This window comes from Scyliorhinus torazame, chromosome 9 (assembly GCF_047496885.1).
Source record: "Scyliorhinus torazame isolate Kashiwa2021f chromosome 9, sScyTor2.1, whole genome shotgun sequence".
Lineage (NCBI taxonomy): Eukaryota > Metazoa > Chordata > Chondrichthyes > Carcharhiniformes > Scyliorhinidae > Scyliorhinus > Scyliorhinus torazame.
The window spans coordinates 122964831-122989310 of NC_092715.1; the positions used below are offsets into that span (position 1 = coordinate 122964831).

At 48.8% G+C, this 24480-nt stretch overlaps 1 protein-coding gene across 4 annotated transcripts in view; it reads right to left on the reverse strand.

Annotated features, from left to right (window-relative positions):
* Positions 1-24480, reverse strand: part of trim36 (tripartite motif containing 36) — a 159808-nt gene that overhangs the window by 47570 nt on the left and 87758 nt on the right. For all 4 annotated transcript variants that reach the window (XM_072516470.1, XM_072516472.1, XM_072516471.1 and 1 more), the window contains one exon: positions 13501-13622. In XM_072516470.1, coding sequence (XP_072372571.1) covers positions 13501-13622 — 122 coding nt within the window. The remainder of the gene's footprint in view (positions 1-13500; positions 13623-24480) is intronic.

The following is a 24480-nucleotide window of genomic DNA, read 5'->3' on the forward strand; positions in this document are numbered from 1 at the left end:
GAAGATTGTGTGAACGTTGCGCGGGGACCCCCACTAATCACGTTCATATGGTTTGGTCCTGTCCAAAGCTGGAGGATTACTGGAAGGCGGTTTTTAGGGTAATTTCTAAAGTGGTGCACGTGAAACTGGACCCGGGCTCCCGGGAGGCCATGTTCAGGGTGTCGGACCAGCCAGGGGTTGGAAACGGGTGCAGAGGGAGATGTTGTAGCCTTCGCCTCATTGATCGCCCGAAGACGGATCCTGATGGGTTGGAGAGCAGCCTCTCCACCCTGTGCCCTGGCGTGGTGGGGGGGGACCTGTTGGAATTCTTGCCTCTTGAGAATGTTAAGTTTGAACTGAGAGGAAGGACAGAGGGGTTCTACAATTCATGGGCATTATTCATTATGCACTTTCAAGAACTGGATAACATCGAACATTAGTTGGGGGGGGGGGGGCGGGTGGAGGGCTGGGGGAGGGGGGGGCGATGGGTGTTAATGGTGGCTATGGGGGGATTCCTCATTCCTTTTTGTCAGTTGTTTATGTGAACATGTGGGCAAATATTTTGGGTTTGGTGGGAGGATGGGATCGTTGTTATTGACGTTGTTATTGATATGGGGATTGACATATTTGTTACTGATTATTGCTTATTGTTGGTGGGTGTAAATTTGTGAGAAAATGCAAAAAAGGAGAATAAAGAATTTTTTTTTTTTAAAAGAACATCTGCGTGTCTGGGTCAGCATGGACAAGATGGGCTGAATGGCCCTTTCCTGTGTTGTATCATTTCAATGGTTCTGTGGTTCTAATACTTCTGGAGTACTTTATTACTTTAAAGGTGTTGCATAAATATAAGTTGTCTATTCTTATTGAAATCACATCAGTATTTTTGCTCTAAGTGCATCCATTTGACGTCACTAATTAAGTGAAAAGCCTTTTTATGAAAGTTTGCATTCATCAACACAAGGCGTATTAGTGCTGAAGAATTGCCATACAAGCACCTACCATCGGTCTCACATATTCTCAATTCAGCTACAGTACAGTTAGACATGGAGCAAAGTTCCTTCTGTTCTGCCTCTGCAACAATGCACCAGTTCAACATTGGTCCCTTTCCCACAGTAGCTAAATGAACAGTTTTACTGCCTTTTCTGAGTCAAATTCGGGCAGCACGGCAGCACAGTGGTTTGCACAGTTGCTTCACAGCTCCAGGGTCCCAGGTTCGATTCCCGGCTTGGGTCGCTGTCTGTGCGGAGTCTTCATGTTCTCCCCGCATCTGCGTGGGTTTCCTCCGGGTGCTCCGGTTTCCTCTCACCGTCCAAAGATGTGCAGGTTAGGTGGACTGGCCATGATAAATTGCCCTTAGAGCCCAAAAAGGTAGCTGGGGTTAATTGGTTATGGGATAGGGTGGAGGCGTGGGCTTATGTAGGGTGCTCTTTCCAAGAACAGGTGCAGACTCGATTGGCCGAATGGTCTCCTGCGCTGTAAATTCTATGATTCCATGAAACTGCCAATTTAGTGACAAATTGGGGCAGTCTTGAGCAGTTCGCTCATGCTTAGTACAAAGTTGGACTGAAAGTGACCAAATTCAATTCATATAGGACCATTACAGCGAGCATAGATATTCATCAAATTAGTCTGAGGTGGATTCAAACTGAGGTGGTGAAAGACAAATGTCTAACTCATCACTCAGCCTCTTAAGCATCTTTCTGTCAAGTACTGATTTGTGGAACTTAAAGGAAGGGATCTATCGGTAGAAGCTTTGGAGAAATCAAGTACCGTACAGTAAGGCAAAGGTCCCAAAAAGTCCTCTCAGGAACAATGCATTCTGAACGATCCCAGCAGTGATGGTGTCAGTCGTCTACATATCTCTGCAAAATCATTGCTGCAGTGCCACAATGGAGAGGGTGTTCATTTTCTCTTTCTATAATTGTTGCTCTGCTACCAGATTTGGGAAAACGTTGCATCTGGAGTACCCAAATTTAAATGTACTGGTGAGAGGCCATAATTTACAAGGCAGTAATAACACACTATGTGCTTGCAGTTACGAAGCAACTGGGAATCTAAATAAACTTTTTTAAAATTCATTTTTAAAGCATGTGGGTATTGCTGGCCAGGCCATTGTTTATTACTAACAAATTTCAGCAAGGGCTGCAGCAATAGGCTGATTTCTATCTCCTACCAACTTAGACTCTTCTTAAGTAAAGCATTTTGTGAGTCAGATCACTAATTTGCTCTGGGAACAAGCTGGTCTACTGACATTGAATGAGATCAAATTCAGTTTGAATCAATGGATATGAGCTCAATCTAATCTCCTGTGTAATGCTGAGATGGGCCAGTAGTAAATGATTAAGCGCAGTGACCTCCCATAGGACTATACTCCAGATGAATGCACAAAGCTTACATAATCTACACATTATTCCAAAAAATCCATGATCAAAACACTTACACCCAGAATTTAATGCCAAAATAAAGATGAAGCTAATGGTACTTACCATTATTTATGCCGTAATTGAACAGCAACATCAGGCGTGGGTAGATGCAAGGTCAAATGCAAAAACTCAGATGTTACAATCAGAAATATCAATTAGCTTCAAAAAAATGCAACTATCTGTGTGATTCACAATTCAAATGCATTGAAGAGAATGAAGTTCCGTTACTTGCATGGGATATATCAAATAAAGTTACCACAAGAAAGCGCATTTCAGCTTAAACATACTGCGAACATTTAATCACTGATAAACAATCTCTCTGGTATGAACATTAGCTATTACAAGTGTGCATCTCATTCCTTTTCATTTCTGTTATGTTTTTCAAAAACTGAAAATTAATTCTTTATTGTTTTCTATCTCTTTTTTCACTCTCCTAATTTAATCATTTGTTTCCCCCCACTTTATTTCCCTTCCTACATCTGATTTGATCACTGAATTCAATATTCTTTTTTTTTTTAAATAATTTTTATTCAAATTTTCACAAAATATCAACAAAATACAGAAAGAAAAGAACCCCCCCCCCCCCCCCCCCCCCCCCCGGCCTGTACACATAAAAAATAAATTAACAGCCATCATCAACACAAAAGCAAATATATATGCCCACTCAAGAAAAACGAACCAACTCCCCCCCCCCCCCCCCCCCCCCCCCGAGGCCCCCCTCCCCCCTCCCCTCCCCCCAGATTGCTGCTGCTGTTGACCATCTTCTAACGCTCTGCCAGGAAGTCTAGGAACGGCTGCCACCGCCTGAAGAACCCTTGCACCGATCCCCTAAAGGCAAATTTCACCCTCTCCAATTTAATAACCCCGCCATAGCTTTGATCCAGGATTCCCCGCTTGGGGGCCTCGCATCCTTCCACTGAAGAAGAATCCTTTGCCGGGCTACCAGGGACGCAAAGGCCAGAATAACGGCCTCTTTCGCTTCCTGCACTCCCGGCTCCTCTGCCACCACAAATATTGCGAGCCCCCAGCCCGGCTTGACCCTGGAACCTACCACCCTCGACACCGTCCTCGCTACACCCTTCCAAAAGTCCTCCAGCGCTGGGCACGCCCAAAACATGTGAGTGTGGTTTGCTGAGCTCCCTGAGCACCTAACACACCTGTCCTCGCACCCAAAAAACCGGCTTATCCTTGGCCCGGTCATGTGTGCCCTATGCAGCACCTTAAATTGTTTGAGGCTGAGCCTCGCGCAAGAGGAGGAAGAGTTCACCCTCCCTAGGGCATCCACACACGTCCGCTCGTCAATCTCCTCACCCAACTCCTCCTCCCACTTACCCTTTAGCTCCTCCACCGAGGCCTCCTCCTCATCCTGCATCACCTGGTACGTTGCCGAGATCCTCCCCTCTCCAACCCACACCCCCGAAGGCACCCTGTCCTGGACCCTGCGTGGCGGCAACAGTGAGAACTCCACTACCTGCTGCCGAACAAACGCCCTTATCTGCATATATCTGAAGGTGTTCCCCGGGGGGAACCCGAACTTCTCCTCCAGCTCACCAAGGCTCGCGAACTTCCCGTCCACAAACAGGTCCCCCATCCTTCTAATACCTGCCCTCTGCCAGCTCAGGAACCCTCCGTCCATCCTCCCCGGGACAAACCGGTGGTTCCCCCAAATCGGGGATCACACCGAGGCCCCCACCTCCCCCCTGTGACGTCTCCATTGCCCCCAAATTATGAGGGTAGCCGCCACCACCGGGCTCGTGGTATACCTCGTTGAAGGAAGCAGCAGCAGCGCCGTCACCAGTGCCTCCAGGCTCGTGCCCACACAGGGCACCATCTCCAGCCTCCTCCATGCCGCCCCATCCGCCTCCATCATGCACTTACGCACCATCGCCACGGCGATGGCGGCCCAATAATACCCACAGAGGTTAGGCAATACCAACTCCTCCCTATCCCTGCACTGCTCCAGGAACACACTTCTCACCCTCGGGGTCTTCTGCGCCCACACAACCCCATAACGCTCCTGTTAACCCGCCTGAAGAAGGCCCTAGGGATCAGAATGAGGAGACACTGGAACAGGAACAAAAATCTCGGGAGCACCGTCATTTTAACTGACTGCACCTACCCGCCAGGGAGAGTGGCAGCTTGTCCCACCTCTTAAACTCCTCCTCCATTTGCTTCACCGGTCTCGTGAAGTTGCTTATGCAGGGCCCCCCAGCTCCTAGCCACCTGGACCCCCAGGTACCTGAAACGCCTGTCCGCCCTTTTTAGTGGGAGCTCACCAATCCCCCTCTCCTGGTCCCCTGGGTGAACTACGAACAACTCGCTCTTCCTCATATTGAGCTTGTACCCAGAGAAATCCCCAAACTCCCTGAGAATCCTCATCACATCCGGCATTCCCCCCACCGGGTCCGCCACATATAACAGCAAATCGTCCGCACAGAACGACACCCGACGTTCCTCCCCACCCCGCACCATCCCCCTCCAATTCCTCGACTTCCTTAATGCCATGGCCAGGGGTTCAATCACCAGCGCAAAGAGCAGGGAGGACAGGGGACACCCCTGCCTCGTCACCCAGTGTAACCGAAAATACTCTGACCTCCTTCTGTTCGTGGCCACACTCGCCACCGGGGCCTCATACAGCAACTTAACCCCCCTGACAAACCCCTTCCCAAACCCGAACCTTTTCAGCATCTCCCACAGGTACCCCCATTCCACCCTATCAAAGGCCTTCTCCGCATCCATCGCCGCCACTATCTCCGCCTCCCCTTCCATCGCCGGTATCATTATAACATTCAAGAGCCTCCATACATTCGTATTCAACTGTCTCCCTTTCACAAACCCAGTCTGATCCTCGTGAATGACCTTCGGCACACAGTCCTCTATCCTCGTGGCTAAAATCTTCGCCAACAACTTTGCATCTACATTTAGGAGTGAGATCGGCCTGTATGACCCACATTGTAGGGGATCCTTGTCCCGCTTCAGGATCAAGGAGATCAGTGCCCGAGACATCGTCGGGGGCAAAGCCCCTCCTTCCCTTGCCTCGCTAAAGGTCCTTACCAACAGAGGGCCCAGCAGGTCCGCATACATCTTATAAAATTCGACCGGGAACCCATCTGGCCCCGGTGCCTTCCCCGCCTACATGCTTCCTATCCCTTTGACCAACTCCTCCAACCCAACCAACGCCCCCAGCCCCGCCATCTGCCCCTCCTCCACCCTCGGGAATCTCAACGGGTCCAGAAAGCGGCCCATCCCTCCCTCCTCCAGTGGGGGCTCAGACCGATACAGTTCCTCGTAGAAGTCCCTGAAGACCCCATTGATACCCACCCCACTTCGCACCGTGCTCCCTCCTCCATCCCTAACTCCCCTGGTCTCCCTAGCTGCCTCTCGCTTCCGAAGCTGGTGCGCCAGCATCCGGCTCGCCTCTTCTCCATATTCATATACCGCCCCCTGCGCCTTCCTCCACTGCGCCTCCGCCTTCCTGGTGGTCAACAAATCAAACTCAGCCTGGAGGCTACGCTGCTCCCTGAGCAATCCATCCTCCGGGACCTCCGCGTACTTCCTGTCCACCCTCACCATCTCCCCCACCAGCCTCTCCTTCTCTCTCTTCTCCCTCCTCTCCTAATGGGCCCTAATGGTGATCAGCTCTCCCCTGACCACCGCCTTCAGCGCCTCTCCGACCACCCCCAATTGGACCTCACCGTTGTCATTAGCCTCCAGGTACCTCTCTATGCACCCTTGGACCGGCCCTCTCACCTCCTCGTCCGCCAGCAACCCCACCTCTAAGCGCCACAACGGGCGCAGGTCCCTCTCCTCCCCCAGCTCGAGATCTACCCAATGTGGAGCGTGATCGGAAATGGCTATCGCCGAGTACTCAGTATCTTCCACTCTCGGAATCAGCGCCCTACTCATAACATAGAAATCAATCCGGGAATAGGCCTTGCGGACATGGGAGAAGAATGAGAATTCACTGTCCCCTGGCCTCGCAAACCTCCATGGGTCCACCCCTCCCATCTGGTCCATGAACCCCCTCAGCACCTTGGCCACCGCCGGCCTCCTACCCGTCCTAGACCTGGAGCGATCTAGTGCCGGGTCCAACACTGTATTGAAATCCCCCCCCATTATCAGGCCTCCTGCCTCCAGGTCCAGAATCTGGCCCAACATACGCCGCATGAAGCCCGCATCGTCCCAATTCGGGGTGTATACATTGACCAACACCACCCGCTCCCCCTGCAGCTTGCCACTTACCATCACATACCTACCGCCATTGTCTGCCACGATGCTCAACGCCTCGAACGACACTCTCTTCCCCACCAAGTTCGCCACCCCCCCTGATTTCTTGCATCCAACCCCGAATGAAACACCTGGCCAACCCACCCCTTTCTCAACCTTACCTGATCCGCCACCCTCAGGTGCGTCTCCTGAAGCATGGCCACATCTGCCTTCAGCCCCTTCAGGTGCGCGAACACCTGGGCCCGTTTGACCAGCCCGTTCAGTCTCCTTAAGTTCCAGGTTATCAGCCGGATCAGGGGGCTACCCGCCCTCCTCCCTCCCGACTAACCATATCCCCTCCTAGGCCAGCCACGTGCCCGCACCCCCCGCACGGCCCGTTCCCCACAGCGGCAGACCCCCGCCCCGACCTCCTCTACCGACTCCAGCTCCCCCTTGGCCATTCCAGCAGCAACCCTGCCCCCCCCCCCCCCAGCTAGGTCCTCCCCTAGCTGCATTGCTCCCCCCATTGCACTCCCGTAAGTCAGCCGACTCCTGCTCACCCCGGCCACTCCCGCCACTCTCTCGACCCCTCCCAGTGCGGTGAATTCAATAATCTAACCTACACTTCCACTGCATGATTCATTTCACAATCCTTCAATCTGATTGGTTAAGGAGGCACACAAGGTGGGATTTCGCAGCCACCTTAGCCATGGGTGCAACTGCGTCATGGCCGCCAAATCTCACGAGAGGCCAAACACTGGATTTGCGCCAGCGAAATTTCTGATCGTGAACTTCCCAGTCCCTCCCTAATGATATGATCATGCTCACGCCCAGGAAGGGTGCAAACATTATTTGCATGAATTTGAATCTATTATAATATATTTAGCACAGTCACATCTTCAGCCCTCATCAATTGTTCCTAACCACCAGGCGTGACGTCAAACCAGTGCAAATTACTACTGCTTTTTAAAAATGGGAACCAGGTGCCATGAACTCCAAGAGGGAGGAAGGAGGTGAGCACCACTGTCGCCACTGTGTACCAGAGAGTCCAAGGGGACATAGCGCACTGACCAGCTCCGGAGGGTGTGGGGGTTGTCCAGGGAGAACTCGGGGGGGGGGGGGGGGGGGGGGGGGGGGGCATTTGACCTTGCATCTACCCACGCCTGATGTTGCTGTGCAGGAGGCTTAAGTGTTGAGAAATGACAGCATTGAGATCTCTGAATGATGCAACCTGAGTAAGAAGGGTGCTTATTAGCTTTGCCTCTCCCTGAAGCATAAAGCAATTGTGCCCTTTAACATTCCTAAGATTCATGCTCATGAAACTAATTGACCATCAAGAGTTAACCCTTAGCAACGTCAGCTCCCCACAGTCCCAAACACAGGGAATTGGATGAATCCTCAGGGTTCGGGGCTCAATGCCTGATTGCAGAGGGTCATCAGGCACTGGGCTTGCTTCTCTGCCGGACCACAATGCTTGCTACTCAGGATCCATTAGCCCCCAAGGCGGACATCACTGTCAAATTAACCCTGACAATTTGGGACGAGTGAACATATAACGTTCCTATCATAACCCCCACTGTTGGAGAGCAAAGAGAGGGGAGAACCAGACATGAGGCTAAATTTATTCCAAGTAGAGAATTATTTAAGTTACTTTTAAAAAGCTAGAACTTTCACTTTATGTTGCTTTGAATTGGACAAAACTTACCAATCAGTTCTCTCCCTTGTAGCCTCTATACCAGCTCTCAGTGTTGCTGATTGTCTGTCCCAATGTTGTCCATAGGTTCTGCCCATTACTCCACTCTATCTCCGCAGCTCTTTATTGAAGTTTCGCCTCTCTCTGAGCTCTTTATTCAACTCTCGCCTCTCTCTCTCCGCACTCTTTTATGAAATCTTGTCCCTCTCTGCTCTTCATTGAAGTCTCGCCTCTCTCTCCGTGCTCTTTATTGAAGATGTGTCTCTCGAACCCCGCTCTTTATTGAAGTCTTGCCTCTCTCACCGCACTCTTTGATGAAGTCTTGTGCCTCTCTCTGCTTTTCATTGAAGTCTAGCCTCTCTCTCTCCCTTCTCTATTGAAATTTCACCTCTCTTTTTGTGCTGTTCATTGATGTCTCGCCTCTCTCTCCGCGCTCTTTCTTGAAAATGTGCCTTTCTCTCCATGCTTTTTATTGAAGTCTCGCCTCTCTCCGCGTTCTTTCTTGAAGATGTACCTCTCTCTCCGTGCTCTTTATTGAGGTCTCGTCTCTGTCTCCGCGCTCCTTCTTGAAGATGCACCTCTCTCCCTGTGCTCTTTATTGTAGTCTCGCCTCTATCTCTCATCAATCTGATTGCAGGACACCCTTCTCAGACTGCTTTACATTGATGCTGTTGTACATGGCGCAGGTCTGGTTCATACCCCGATAATGCATTGTAGCAGTTACCCGAGCCATCTTCTATTTTATCCAGAGATCAAAGAAGGATCGAGTCTGCAGGCACACCATGTACAAATCTCTAGTTAAGGGAGGGACAACTGTGTACAACACTGCCCTCATCCTGATGGCCACCTTTGTGTGTGGTTGCATCAAGCTGCATTGTGCCTTATCACCTGTCTCTTGTGGAAAATTTAGTTCAGAATACACATTTGACCACAAGTCCATCAAGCAATGGTCTGCACGTAATGTCTCGAGGCTCTATGGGAAAAGGAGATGGTGGCTCCTGTTGGATGGTTCCCTAAGCAGACTGTCAAAGACATTTGGCAGAACGCCTCATTGCCAGGACTTTCAAACAATCACCGAGACCTAGCTTGGCTGGTGGTGAGATGGGCACTCTCTGTCAGATCCTTCATGCACGCCTGAAGTCTCTGCGCCACTGCACACTTCTCTTGAAGCAGTGCAGGGAGGAAGAGACGGTCGCACACCTCCTTGTGCAATGTGCCTTTGCAAAGAGGGTCTGGAGAGAGTTGCAGTATTTGTCAAGGTTCATCCCGAGCAGCTCTGTGATGCAGGACTCTGTGCTCCATGGGCTATTTCCAGGGGCACACGCTGAGACAAACATCAACTGCTGCTGGAGGATCATTAACTTGGTGAAAGGTGCTCTTTGGTCTACCCAAAACTTGTTGGTCTTCCAGTGCAAAGAATTGTCCTCAACCAAGTGTTGCGCACTGGCACATTCCAAGGTCCAGGATTACGTGCTTAGGGACGCACTCAAGCTTGGGGCAGCCGCCGCCAAGGCACAATGGGGAAAGGCCACTCTAAAAGGCCTTTCAGCCAATGTACACCGAGGGGCTGGGAATCGTGTAAAACCCGCGGACTGAGTGCTTAATCCTGACTGTATATAATAAATATAACAGTGTTGAACCACCTCAGAGTGCGACATGATCGATGTATATAATTGTACTCTCTAGAATGGAAACTTTGGAATGTTTGTAATGTTCTCACTGAATTGACGCACCTCGGAGTACATCTTGATCTTTGGAGGGAATGTCAATATCATTGCACTTTCCTGTTATGACAATTTGAAATGTTTGTAATGTATCTTTCAGATATTTTATGAATAAAGTATATATTTGCAAAAAAGAAATTATTTACATTGTGATTTCATGGGTGGGATTCTCAGGCCTCCCAGCAGCATGTTTCCCGGCTGCAGGAGGAAGCGCATCATTCGCTGGCGACGGGATTCCCTGCTCCCGCTGCTGTCTATAGGAATCCCCATTGAAGCCACCCATGTCGCTGGGAAAGTGCTACTGGCGGGACCAGAGAATTGTTGAACTGTCTTTTTTCCTTTTCCAGGCTGAGGAGGGATGGGGGTGTTGCGGTGGGGATGGTTGAGGGGATCGGGGTGGTAGGTGTGTAGAGTTGTTGGTGAATGGGGATGGAATCAGCCAATTTGTTAGTGCAAGCACAATAGTCATTGTGGATGTGTAAAACATTATATATACATAATATACACCATAAATATACAAACTACAGGCTGGAACATTACATTTTCAAAATATTATCAAAACATTCTTTGGGAGTTTCCTGGTGAACATCTCACAAATGTTGTATATAACTTTGTGCCATGAGCTGAGGAGGGAGGAATGGTTTTCTGCCTAATCCTTGGCAGTTTCAGTTAACATAGTCAGTTAACATCTTTGGCAATCGAGCAGAAGAACGCTGTAGCGTCCAGCAGAAGGGGAGAGAGGAGGAGTGATTTAGGAGATTCATGCAGCAACCTTTAAAATTGCAGGGTTGTTTTGCTTTGAATTTAAGCTTTGTGAATGTTCAAAGTATTGAATTTCTGAAGCAAAATCTTGAACACTCGGCCCTGTGTAGCCTGAAGTGGGAACAGTTCTCTGAGCCAGCTTACCTTGCTGCTAGATGCTTTCATATATTCTGCATAAGTCACAGTCTGTGCTAATATTTTGTTTTCTTGAACCATATGGAGCAGAGCATAAAGTACATGCCTGTGCAATAGTACAAGCTGTACCATTATGCAGATATTGTGAGGGTTGTACCTGAATAGCCTTATGGGGGGAAAAACAACCTTTTTCCTGAAAGGTAAAATTAAATATTTTCTATATACATTTGTAAAATTCGCTTTGAAGATTAAGTTTGGCATCTTTCACTTGCATTAGATAGTATAGTCTCAGCTTCTCTATCCTAAACATATAGTTAAAAACTTTGCAAGCAGTGTACGCTGAGATACTTCCTTCAATTCTCTGCATTCTTTCTGTTACTCACTGTTTTAAGTTGAAACTTATTTGTTGTTTGAAAAGCTGAAACAAAGATCAAACTACCTCAGTATCAATTCTGTAATTAGCATTTCTGGAGGTATTAGAAGGTGCATTTTGTCTGGATTTAAATCTAACCTAGACCAGATGCCACCTCTGTGGGGGGTAAGAAAACACATTCTCACCTCAGCAGACTTCTTAAACATTTGTACCCTCTTCTTCTTTGACCCCTCTGCTCCAATCCTTGATTCCTCCCTAATTATTCAGAAGTGCCTCAGCTTGTGCTTGCTGATTGTAAGAGTCCTTTATAAATTGAGTCTGAGGACTCTCAGCCGGTTTTTACTGGATATGGACCAAAGATCAAAACTGCTCATTATTTGAATTAATCTGACAATCTTGTCAAAGGCATTAAGGAAGAGAGAGAATGCATGGGAAATGGGGCAAATTATAGCCATGCAACAGCGATTAAATTCTGAGGCTGAAATACATTGTTGAAGTGAAGTAAAGGGATCTTTAATCTCTATCTGGTCATGTTCTGCTTCCTTGACACTGAAACTGAACAATGAAATGAGGCATTCTATTCCTCAGCACACAACTGTCCTTATCTTGATGGGGGACAAGAATGCAAACATTGGGCGGGATTCTCCGCAATCGGCGTGATGTCCGCCGACCGGCGCCAAAAACGGCGCAAATCAGTCCGGCAACGCGCCGCCCCAAAGGTGCGGAATTCTCCGCATCTTGAGGGGCCGAGCCCTCACCTTGAGGGGCTAGGCCCGCACCGGACTGATTTCCGCCCTGCCAGCTGGCGAGAAAGGCCTTTCGTGCCCCGCCAGCTGGCGCGGAAATGACTTTGCTGTGCGGCGCTCGCGCGAGAGCGTCAGCGGCCGCTCACGGCATGCGCAGTGGAGGGGGTCTCTTCTGCCTCCGCCATAGTGGAGAGCATGGCGAAGGCGGAAGGAAAAGAGTGCCCCCACGCACAGGCCCGCCTGCGGATCGGTGGGCCCCGATCACGGGCCAGGCCACCTGGGGGGCACCCCCCGGGGCCAGATCGCCCTGTGCCCCCCCCAGGACCCCGGAGCCCGCCCACGCCACCTTGTCCCGCCGGTAAGAGAGGTGGTTTGATTCTCGTCGATGGGACAGGCATTCCAGCAGTGGGGCTTCGGCCCATCGCGGGCCGGAGAATCGCCGGGGGGGCCCGCCAACCGACGTGGCACGATTCCCACCCCCGCCGAATATCCGGTGCCGGAAAATTCGGCAACCGGCAGGGGCGGGATTCACGCCAGCCCCCAGCGATTCTCCGACCCGGCGGGGGGTCGGAGAATCCCGCCCATTATCTTTTTTTAAAATCCAAAATGATGTTTTTTTAAATTCTTTCATGAGATGCGACCATTGCTATTTTTCCTTTCATGGCCGTGATTCTCTAATCCTGCGGCCAAGTTCTGACACCGGCGTGAAACGTGGCGCGAGTCTCTCCGGCATCAACAGGCCTCAACTGGCAGCTATCCACACCTTCCAAGGGGGCTGGCACGGAGCCGGACTGGTGTCCGCAGCCCCGGCGCCTAAAAACTGGCGTGCCACGGCCGGCGCAAGTTCGATCATGTGCGTGGGTTCACATCTCCACGTCGGCCCCCGGCAATATGGCGGAGACCTACAGGGGCCCGGCACGGAGGAACATAGGCCCCCACGGAACTAGCCCGCCCGCCAATCGGTAGGCTCTGATCACGAGCCAGGCCACCGTGGAGGCCCCCCCCGGGGTCGGATCCTCCGTAATCCTATGTAACCCACGCCGGCAGGACTCGGCTGAACTCGGCGAGCACTCGGCCCATCGAGGCCCGGAGAATCGCCGGGGAGGGGGCCACTTTCAACGGCCCCCAACTGGTGCGGCGGCGATCCCGCAGGCGCCCAAAATTCGGCGCCACAGAACCGGCGAGCCAGCGTGGGGCGCGATTCCCGCACCCTCCCACGCCGATTCTCCGACCCAGCGTGGGGTCGGAGAATCCCGGCCAATCTGCCAAAAACCACTGCCTGATCCATAGCATGGATTTAAGACAGCCAGTTCAGGAATTAGAGCTACTACAGGGGGGGCTTCTGATGATTGATGTAAGTGTTCTGAAAACCAATCAAAGACATTATTTAACACCATGCTGCACGCTTCCTTATGAATGTTAAGCCAAGCGAGGAACAATTTACTTCAGACACACTCACCATTTGTGAATGACAGTTCTTTAAGGAGTTCTTCCTCTCTGGAGACATCCAGAGTAAAATCTGTGAAGGAGGGTTGTGCAGCTGGTTGGAACGTTTTCAGAGATTCAGTAGCCATTCGGATTCTGAAGCACAAATATTATATGAATAATCAAGTATAGTCTTCACTTAGACAAAGGGCACAAAAGACAAATTTAAAACAATGCTTCTCAAGTCAAACGATGCATGCAATGCATCGCAAGCACTGCAACAGAGATTGTTTATTTCGTCTGAAATAGTGTCCTAAGGATTAGCCAATGGTTTTTGTTTTATTGGAGACAGGAGGCCCAATGTTGTTACATTTACAAAACATCTTCCTTCCATGTCACAGATAGTACCTGGGATTTATGTTAGCACCAAACATAGAAAAATTACATTTCCTTTCAAATGTAATCAGGACCAATAACAAAGTAACCATAGCAGTCCAGTCCTGGGTAGCACTGCTACAAGCCATTTTATTAAAACATCTGCAATGTAAAAAAGCATTCAAATGTTAACACCATAAAATAACAAATGACTCAATATTTATTTATTTCTCCCCGTCATGATGGACCAGTACATGACTACTCTGCTATTTTTAATTATGAAAGGATATAAGTCATTGATCCAGCAGGTTTCAAAGAGGAATCCAGTGATATGAATGCCTTCCCGATACCCTGCCCTCTGGGACACATTGTGCTGCCACTATAGCAAGCGATAACATCAAGGAAAATATTTCTTCCGTGCTCTTTAAAGTGGGGAATTGATAAGTGGTCATGATAAAGCTTGGAAATCGAATGGACTCTTACTGCAGCAGGGTTTGATAGGCAAAAGGGCATGTTCTCTTGCTAGATTATCTTATCGGCATTAAAAATAAAGAAAACAAACATTTACTCTCCAGGGGAACAACTGTACTGGCTTAGATAACTGAAAAGAAATAAGAATGGAAGACAGAGAATGAGAAGATGGAGGAGGATTCTCGTTATATTTAGTGGGCACAGGCACTAGTTTGGATGCAAAATTGAAAGAGGCCAAAGGTCAGGTGGAGGTTGACGAGGGGGATATATTTATGAACCACGGACAGCCGACTTGGTGCCTTGTCCCACAGGATGAATGTTTGTAGTGTAAGTTGAGTGCATTGGTAGCATTAAAATATCAACCGTCCTCTGCATTGCAAGTTGATGTATTTATTCTTGAACTTCCACATTATACTTAGAAGTATGTAGAAGTTCAAACATGGAGACAGGTCATTTGGCCAAACAATCTCAAAATGAGAAATCCTGTTGAAACTCATAAATGTGTCCACCTAGAATGGTATAAAAATGCAACCAATCTATTTTATTTATTTATTTTTATAAATTTAGAGTACCCAATTCTTTTGTACCAATTAAGGGGCAATTTATCGTGGCCAACTGACCTACTCTGCACATCTTTTTGGGTTGTGGGAGTTGATGTGTTGGGTGCTCTGGATCCGTGGAACACATACAGGCTACCAACACTTAAAATAGTGCAACACTATTTTATTAAGCTAGAAACTGTTGGACATACTTTCACTGTGGGTTAACACAATGTTAGAGTAAACTAAAGACCTATGCCTGTCCGAACCAGTCTATGCACTCAGAACATGGTGAGGATCTGTGCTGTAAACTATAAGCTCTGTCCTTCTGAGAGGCTGCATCCCGAATGAGTGGGAAAACTGATGCCCTCTGTCTTTATAGTGAGTGTGCTCTAATTGGTGATTGGCTGCGGTGTTGTGTGTGTTGTTTGGTCTTGCTGTGTGTCCATCAGTGTGTGTGTATCTGCACCATGATATACTGGTGTATATTATGACATCCCCCTTTTATTAAAAAATGTATGTTTGTGGCAATAAATAATGTGTGGTGATAATGTTCCTAACTATGTGTGGGGTGCGAAGACATATTTACAGGACTATGTACATGAGAACTAAGCTATTTACATGGGAAGGTGCCTGGTGCAGAGAAGCAGTGTGGAACAAGAGTAACGAGATCAACACTATATATAAACCAGGGAAACGATCAAACAAAGCAACAAAACAATTCAGAGAGTCCATGAATTCGAAAAGTTCATAAATTTAGTCTCTTAGGTGGGCGACGAATTCTGGTTGACCGCGTCAAGGGTGGGTCGAGAGCCGCCGGTTTAGGAGCGGGCAGGACTGCGTCAAAGTCAGGGGGAGGCAGAGTGACAGGGAGCTCTGCATAGTCCGTGGCAGGGTCAGCAGGAGGGCGAGGCGACACTGGAGGATCACGTGGCGAGCGTGGAACGAGACGAAGGGCGTGGCACAGAATAGAGCCATCCGGTAGATGAACCAGGAACGAGCGGGGGGCCACCTGCCGAAGGACAACAGCGGTTGCAGACCGGCCACCATCCGGAAGATGGACACGGACGTTGTCATCTGGAGCCAGAGCAGGGAGATCAGCTGCACGGGCGTCATGAGCCGCCTTGTGCTGTGCATGACAGCTGCATCCGCCGAAGGACCGGAACGTGGTCGAGGTCTGGGACATGGATGGAAGGCACCGTCATCCTCAGGGTGCGACCCATGAGTAACTGGGCTAGCGACAGGTCAGTGGACAGTGGGGCGGAGCGATAGGCCAGCAAGGCAAGGTAGAAATCAGACCCAGCATCGGCAGCCTTACAGAGGAGCCGTTTGACCATATGTACTCCCTTCTCTGCTTTGCCGTTGGATTGGGGGTACAGGGGACTGGACGTCACATGGGTAAAATTGTACCGCCTGGCAAAGTTGGACCATTCTTGGCTGGCAAAGCAGGGACCATTGTCCGACATTACCGTGAGCGGGATGCCATGTTGAGCAAAGGTTTCTTTACATGCACGAATCACCTCCGGGTAATTCGAAAAGTAGTCCACGATCAGGCCATAGTCTCTACCCAGCGCATGGAACAGGTCGATGCCCACCTTGATCCATGGTGACGTGACCAACTCATGGGGCTGCAGGGTCTCACGTGGTTGGGCCGGCTGGAAGCGCTGACAAGTGGGGCAGTTGAGCACTGTGTTGGCTATGTCCTCATTAATGTCGGGCCAGTACACTGCCTCTCGGGCCCGTCGGCGGCACTTTTCCATGCCAAGGTGGCCCTCGTGTAGTTGTTCCAGGACAAGCTGGCGCATGCTATGCGGGATGACAATGCGGTCCAGTTTTAAAAGAACCCCGTCTGCTACCGCCAGATCATCTCTGACACTATAGAATTGAGGGCATTGACCCTTGAGCCACCCGTCCATTAGGTGGGGCATGACACGCTGTAGCAAGGGGTCAGCCGCTGTCTCGCGGCGAATTTTGACGAGGCGTTCATCTGAGGCAGGTAGATTGGAGGCCACGAATGCCACATGGGCATCAACCTGGCAGACAAATCCCGCCGGGTCACATGGAGTGTTGACTGACCTGGAGAGAGCATCAGCAATGATGAGGTCTTTGTCTGGGATGTATACCAGCTGGAAGTCGTATCACCGGAGCTTGAGAAGAATACGCTGGAGGCGAGGCGTCATGTCGTTCAAGTCTTTCTGTATTATATTGACCAGCGGACGAAGGTCGGTCTCGACGGTGAATTGAGGAAGTCCGTAGACATAATCGTGAAATTTAACAACACCGGTCAGAAGGCCCAGACACTCCTTTATAGCTGCGCGTAGCGCTGCTCCGTGGGGTCATCGCACGCGACGCATATGCAACGGGGACCCATGATGAGGCCTCATCACGTTGAAGGAGCACTGCCCCAATGCTGGATTGACTGGCATCTGTAAAAATTTTGGTCTCCTTTGCTGGATCAAAGAAGGCTAAGACCGGGGCCGTGGTCAGTTTTGCATTGAGTTCCCTCCATTTGCGCTCGTGGGCAAGTGCCAGTGGAAGTCTGTCGTCTTCCTGACCAGGTTCCTGAGAGCCGTGGTATGAGAGGCGAGGTTAGTAATGAATTTCCATTAAAAACTGACCATGCCCAAAAATCGGAGGACTGCCTCCTTGTCTTCTGGTGTTTTCATAGCTGTGATGGCAGCTACCTTGTCTGCAGCTGGCTGCACACCCAATTGGGAGATGTGGTCCCCGAGGAACTTGATTTCTGTCTGACCAAAAGGCCATGCTCATGTGTACGTCTGAATACGCGCTGGAGGCGACAAACATGCTCCTGCGGGGTGGTGGACCAGATGATTATGTCATCGACATAGACGCGAACACCTTCAATACCTTCCATCATTTCTTCCATAATCCTATGGAACACTCTGATGCAGAGATGATCCCAAACGGCATCCTGTTGTAACAATATCTTCCAAAGGGGGTATTGAACGTGCAGAGTTTCCTGCTGGATTCATCGAGCTGGATTTGCCAGAATCCTTTTGAGGCGTTGAGTTTGGTAAAGAGCTTGGCGCGAGCCATCTCACATGTGAGCTCTTCGCGCTTGGGAATTGGATAATGCTCTCTCCTAATATTGCGATTGAGATCCTTGGGATCAATGCAAATTCTCAATTCGCCGGAAGGCTTTTTTACACATACCATGGAACTGACCCAGTCGGTCGGTTCCGTGACTTTGGAAATCACTCCTTGGTTCTGGAGGTCCTGCAGCTGCTGCTTGAGGCGGTCCTTAAGGGGTGCTGGGACCCTGCGAGGTGCGTGCACCACAGGCGTGGCATTCGGTTTTAATAAAATCCTGTAGGTGTACTGGAGCGTGCCCATGCCCTCGAAGACGTCGTGGTACTGGTTGATAATGGCGTTGAGCTGCGCCCTGAAGTCAGTGTCCTGAAAGGCAGACGCATCAGCAGGAGAGAGAGAGCGAACTCACTGAACTAGGTTCAACAGCTTGCATGCCTGCGCACCAAACAGGGAGGCTTTCGAGGAGCCCATGATTTCAAAGGGAAGGATGGCTTTGCGTGACCTGTGTGTCACTTCAAGTTGGCATGAGCCACTGGCAGCAAGGGCATTGCCATTATAATCTAATAGCTGGCAGGCTGATGGCAGGAAGGCTGGTTTGACACAAAGGCTTTGGAGGTCAGACCACGCAATGAGATTGGCGGAGGCACCGGTGTCCAGGGGGAATCGTATTTGGGACCGGTTGACCGTAAGGGTGGCACACCACTCATCGTCCGGATCGATGCTGTATACCAATAGAGGCTGAATTCTTTGCTTCGGGGACACCCTGTTTTTTGTAATGATACCGACTCGAAAAGGCGCCTTCGGGTCCTTGGTGTCAATATCGGGTAGCAGCTCCGAATCGGGCTCGGTGACCATGGGTTGAATGGCCCGGACATTCCTGCGAGGCTGGCAGGAGCGACGAGAGTTGGCAGGCTGAACTGTTCTGCATAAAGCAGCATAGTGGCCAAGTTTGCCACATCGCAGGCATCGTCGGGATTTGGCAGGACATTGCCGCTTTAAATGGGCGGAGCCACAGTTGCCGTACGTTGTAGCGTCAGTCCGCTCGCTGCGCCACCACGCATGCGCGCGGCCATACGTGGTGTGTGCCTGCGTAGTACGTTCGTCGACATCGCCATCCCCTCGTTCGGTGCACACAAGCGCAGGAGTCGCGAAAAGCTCGCGGAATGGCCGCGGTCATCCAGGCTGAGGCCCTGGAGCTGCTCGATTGCCCGGACCCGTTCTGCCTCATGGGGACCTTGCCGCACCGTTTCAGCCACTTGGATGTGGGAATACCGACTAGTGGCGTGTTCATGTAGCACGCAGGTCTCGATGGCAATCACTAGGGTGAGCTGCTTTACCTTGAGGAGCTGCTGGCGTAGGGGGTCCGACTGAACAACGAAAACAATCTGGTCGCGTAGCATGGAGGCGGAGGTGGACCTGTAATTACAGGACTGCGCAAGCATGCGGAGGTGGGTGAGAAAGGACTGGAAAGGTTCATCCTTACCCTACAAACGCTGTTGGAATACATAGGGCTCAAAACTTTCATTCACCTCGATGTCGCAGTGACTGTCAAACTTAAGGAGGACCGTCTTGAATTTTGATTTATCTTCATCATCAGTAAAGGTGAGAGAATTGAAAATGTGGATGGCATGGTCCCCGGCCATGGATAGGAAGAGAACGATCTTCCTGGTGTCTGAGGCAGCTTCCCGGTCTGTGGCTTCAAGGTAGAGCTGGAAGCATTGTTTGAATATCTTCCAGTTGGCCCCTAGGTTACCGGTGATGTGAGGCGGGCGGACACTGTCCATTTTGCAGGATGGCTGTATGCTGGTGGAAGGCAGATCACTTGCAGGTAGGTCTAAGAAGTGCTAACATCCCTCAACTACTGGTACCATGATGTGTTGGGTACTCTGGATCCATGGAACACATACAGGCTACCAACACTTAAAATAGTACAACACTATTTTATTAAGTTAGAAACTGTTGAACATATTTTCACTATGGGTTAACACGATGTTAGATTAAACTAAAGACCTATGCCTGTCCTAACCAGTCTATGCACTCAGCATATGGTGAAGATCTGTGCTGTAAGCTGTAAGCTCTGTCCTTCTGAGAGGCTGCATCCCGAATGAGCGGGAAAATGGATGCCCTCTGTCTTTATAGTGAGTGTGCTCTAACTGGTGATTGGCTGCGGTGTTCTGTGTGTTGATTGGTCTTGCTGTGTGTCCATCAGTGTGTGTGTCTGCACCATGATATACTGGTGTGTATTATGACAGGAGTGAGCCCATGCAGACACGGGGAGATTGTGCAAACCCCACACGGACAGTGACCCGGGGCCGGGTTTGAATCACGGTCCTCAGCGTTGTGAGGCAGCAGTGTTAACCACTGCACCACCGGGCCGCCCCTCCCAATCTTTTTTCTAAAGAATATTCACCGACATCACTTCCATCCTCTAAAGTGTATATTTTACATATTGAGTATAGCCAATTCTCCATCCCCAAAGATGCATATCGACATTTCAAGGTCTGGGATTACAAAGAAAGAGATCAATTTTTATGTTGTGTATGTTGTGTTCTGCTGCTTTGTGTAGCATAAGCTGTTTCCTTGATGTATGCTTGGACAAAGGAAGCTCCAGACTATGAAATGAGTTCAACGTGTTTATTGAACTATTAACACAGTTCTTAAATGAGTTTGACTCTCTGCTAATCTAACTGTAGCAACTCAGTTTATCTTTACCAGCCTGCTCTAAGCCACGTGCTGGGTGTGATGCTGTTGATCAACCCTGATGTACTCTCTAGATATCTGTCTGTGGAAAGAGGCAGAGCATGTGTGCCCTGTCCTTTTATATAGGTTGTGAAATGCCCCCTTGTGGTAATGCCACCTCTGGGTGTCCTTATTACCCATTGGTTGTGTCCTGTTGTAATGACCCATTGGCTGTATGTCTGCATGTCATGACATCTCTGGTGCTCCCTCTAGTGGTTACTTAGTTGTCGTGTATTTACATTAACCCCTTCTGTATATACAGTGATGCATATCACTACAGTGTAGACATGTTGAAATCTTAGACTAAGAATTAAGTAAAAGAATTGTGGTGTTGAGCCAAGTCCTTCATGTAGGCAAGATTCTCAGTCTCCCATCAAGCTTACTGAATTATAACTGCGAACCAATGAATGGTGCGGGAAGAACTATGGGAATTCTAAGACAATTAGGCTTTACTCCTGCTGTGAGAAAAGTACAAAGATATGGATGACAACTTTCATCTCATCACTTGGACAGTGAACTGAATTAATGGAGATGCAATTTGACCAATTCTATAATGGGCAAAAAATCTACTTCATCAGTTTACTGCTCAAACAGTGAAGGTGAAAATTGTTCCCTTTATGCGTGTAATTTTTTTAATGTTAAAAGAAACAACACGGAAGGTGTTTTTAACTTTCTGAAGGTTTAGTAAAGGCATAATGCCAGATTGTTACAAACACCTATGTACAAAAATAAATAAAAGCTTTTGCAAGCATCTGAGAATGATAGGTTTTTGTTCGGCAAGATTATAAAAGAGTATAGAATATAGGCAGGTGAATGGTGAAAGCAGCATGGTGTTGCAGTGGTTAGCACCATTGCCTCACAGTGCCAGGGACCCAGGTTTGATTCCGACCTGGGTGACTGTGTGAGTTTGCACTTTCTCCCCGTGTCTGCATGGGTTTCCTCCGAGTGCTACGGTTTCCTCCCACAGTCCAAAGATGTGCAGCTAAGGTGGATTGGCCATGCTAAATTGCCCCTTAGGGTGGGTGACACAAATTGTTTGGAGGATTAGTCTTTCGAAGGGTCCATGCAGACTCGATGGGCTGAATGTCCTCCTTCTGCGTTGTAGGGATTCGATGATTCAACGATAAGCCATGATCTCATTTAAAGGAGGAATAGGCATGAGGGGATGAATGGCTTATTTCCCATCCCATATTTCTATATTCCTAATTATATTATAAGCCCAACTGCCTCAACAAAAAAATAATTTCTAGAAAATATGAAAGAAGTATAAAGCTAGCAGGATGAGTATAGTTTGGGAACATAGGAGCAGGGGTAGGCCATTTGGCCCTTCGGCCCATTCAATAGGGTCATGGCAGATCTGTCTCAGGTCCTCTTTTCTGTCTGCAGCCTCTGCGTATCACTCTATCAAGTCCCTTCAGGATATGCTTCAACAAGATCATTTGTCATTATTCTAAACTCCAATGAGTATAGGCCCAATCTGTTCAATCTTTCTTCATAAGACAATCACTTCATTTATGACTGAGTCCAATGAACCTCCTCTGAACTGCTTCTAAAGTGAATATATCATTTTTAAAAATAAGGTGACAGTTATGGTGGCCGCAAAGGATACGGGGAATCATCGATGGATCTCCCTTTGGGCTTCATGGAGTATGAACTTTCTATTAAGTAGGTGGGAGCTCGCTCAATGGGAGATCAGTTTAAACCCCGCTTCTTCAACCCGGGCCGGTATTCAGTCGGTCCCCAGGTTTGGACTTGTGTGCTGTGAACCACAGTTGTGGCCTTTTCTGTTATGTAAATAAAAGAGTATGGTTTTGGAAGACTGGCCTTGGTGACATTATTACCAATAGAGGCCAAAACTTTGTGAAATTCTCAACTCCAGACTTATTGCCCTTTAGCTGGTATCGAAGTAATAATCTCAGTTAATTGACATGGTTTAGAAATTACGAAGCAATGCCTTGCAAACATTTTGAGATATGTGTGGTCGTCTCCCAGGTGGGTGGATATAATGCATGACAATAGAATGGTACTGTTGTCTGGTATTACTTAATTCTAATTCTATGCAAACCTAATTCTACCCAATTATTATGGTATAAAAAGTCATACCCTAACTCCTTCACATACGCTAAAATCATTATACTGATGCATCGGGCTTATTCAGTTTAACTGGAAGTCATTTATAAATTTGAATTCAGTTTTGCCAAAAATAAGCTGAACCAAATATATTTTGCCGTTGCAAGCAATTTGAAAGTGTTAATGGCAAACATTCCAGTCAACTGCGATCTAATATAGCAAACCATGCTGAGAATACCAGATCAATCACTTCTGTTCCTGGTCGTGTTGGTTGTAGGATATTAGCTGTGCTCCAAAGAAGCGTGGCCCTGAGTGAAGGTAGCAAGAGCCAAGATGGCAGGAGTACAAAGAAAACAGAAGAGAAGGACCAGGAAAGAGTATGGACCTAAGCAGAGGATTGATCTCTTGGCTTGAAACCAATGGTAAAGTGGGCTAAATGCCGGCGCAGGAGGTTATAGAACATACATAGAACAATACAGCGCAGTACAGGCCCTTCGGCCCACGATGTTGCACCGAAACAAAAGCCATCTAACCTACACTATGCCATTATCATCCATATGTTTATCCAATAAACTTTTAAATGCCCTCAATGTTGGCGAGTTCACTACTGTAGCAGGTAGGGCATTCCACAGCCTCACTACTCTTTGCGTAAAGAACCTACCTCTGACCTCTGTCCTATATCTATTACCCCTCAGTTTAAAGTTATGTCCCCTCGTGCCAGCCATTTCCATCCGCGGGAGAAGGCTCTCACTGTCCACCCTATCCAACCCCCTGATCATTTTGTATGCCTCTATTAAGTCTCCTCTTAACCTTCTTCTCTCCAACGAAAACAACCTCAAGTCCATCAGCCTTTCCTCATAAGATTTTCCCTCCATACCAGGCAACATCCTGGTAAATCTCCTCTGCACCCGCTCCAAAGCCTCCACGTCCTTCCTATAATGCGGTGACCAGAACTGTACGCAATACTCCAAATGCGGCCGTACCAGAGTTCTGTACAGCTGCAACATGACCTCCCGACTCCGGAACTCAATCCCTCTACCAATAAAGGCCAACACGCCATAGGCCTTCTTCACAATCCTATCAACCTGGGTGGCAACTTTCAGGGATCTATGTACATGGACACCTAGATCCCTCTGCTCATCCACACTTTCAAGAACTTTACCATTAGCCAAATATTCCGCATTCCTGTTATTCCTTCCAAAGTGAATCACCTCACACTTCTCTACATTAAACTCCATTTGCCACCTCTCAGCCCAGCTCTGCAGCTTTACTATATCCCTCTGTAACCTGCTACATCCTTCCACACTATCGACAACACCACCGACTTTAGTATCGTCTGCAAATTTACTCACCCACCCTTCTGCGCCTTCCTCTAGGTCATTGATAAAAATGACAAACAGCAACGGCCCCAGAACAGATCCTTGTGGTACTCCACTTGTGACTGTACTCCATTCTGAACATTTCCCATCAACCACCACCCTCTGTCTTCTTTCAGCTAGCCAATTTCTGATCCACATCTCTAAATCACCCTCAATCCCCAGCCTCCGTATTTTCTGCAATAGCCTACTGTGGGGAACCTTATCAAACGCTTTGCTGAAATCCATATACACCACATCAACTGCTCTACCCTCATCTACCTGTTCAGTCACCTTCTCAAAGAACTCAATAAGGTTTGTGAGGCATGACCTACCCTTCACAAAGCCATGCTGACTATCCCTGATCATATTATTCCTATCTAGATGATTATAAATCTTGTCTCTTATAATCCC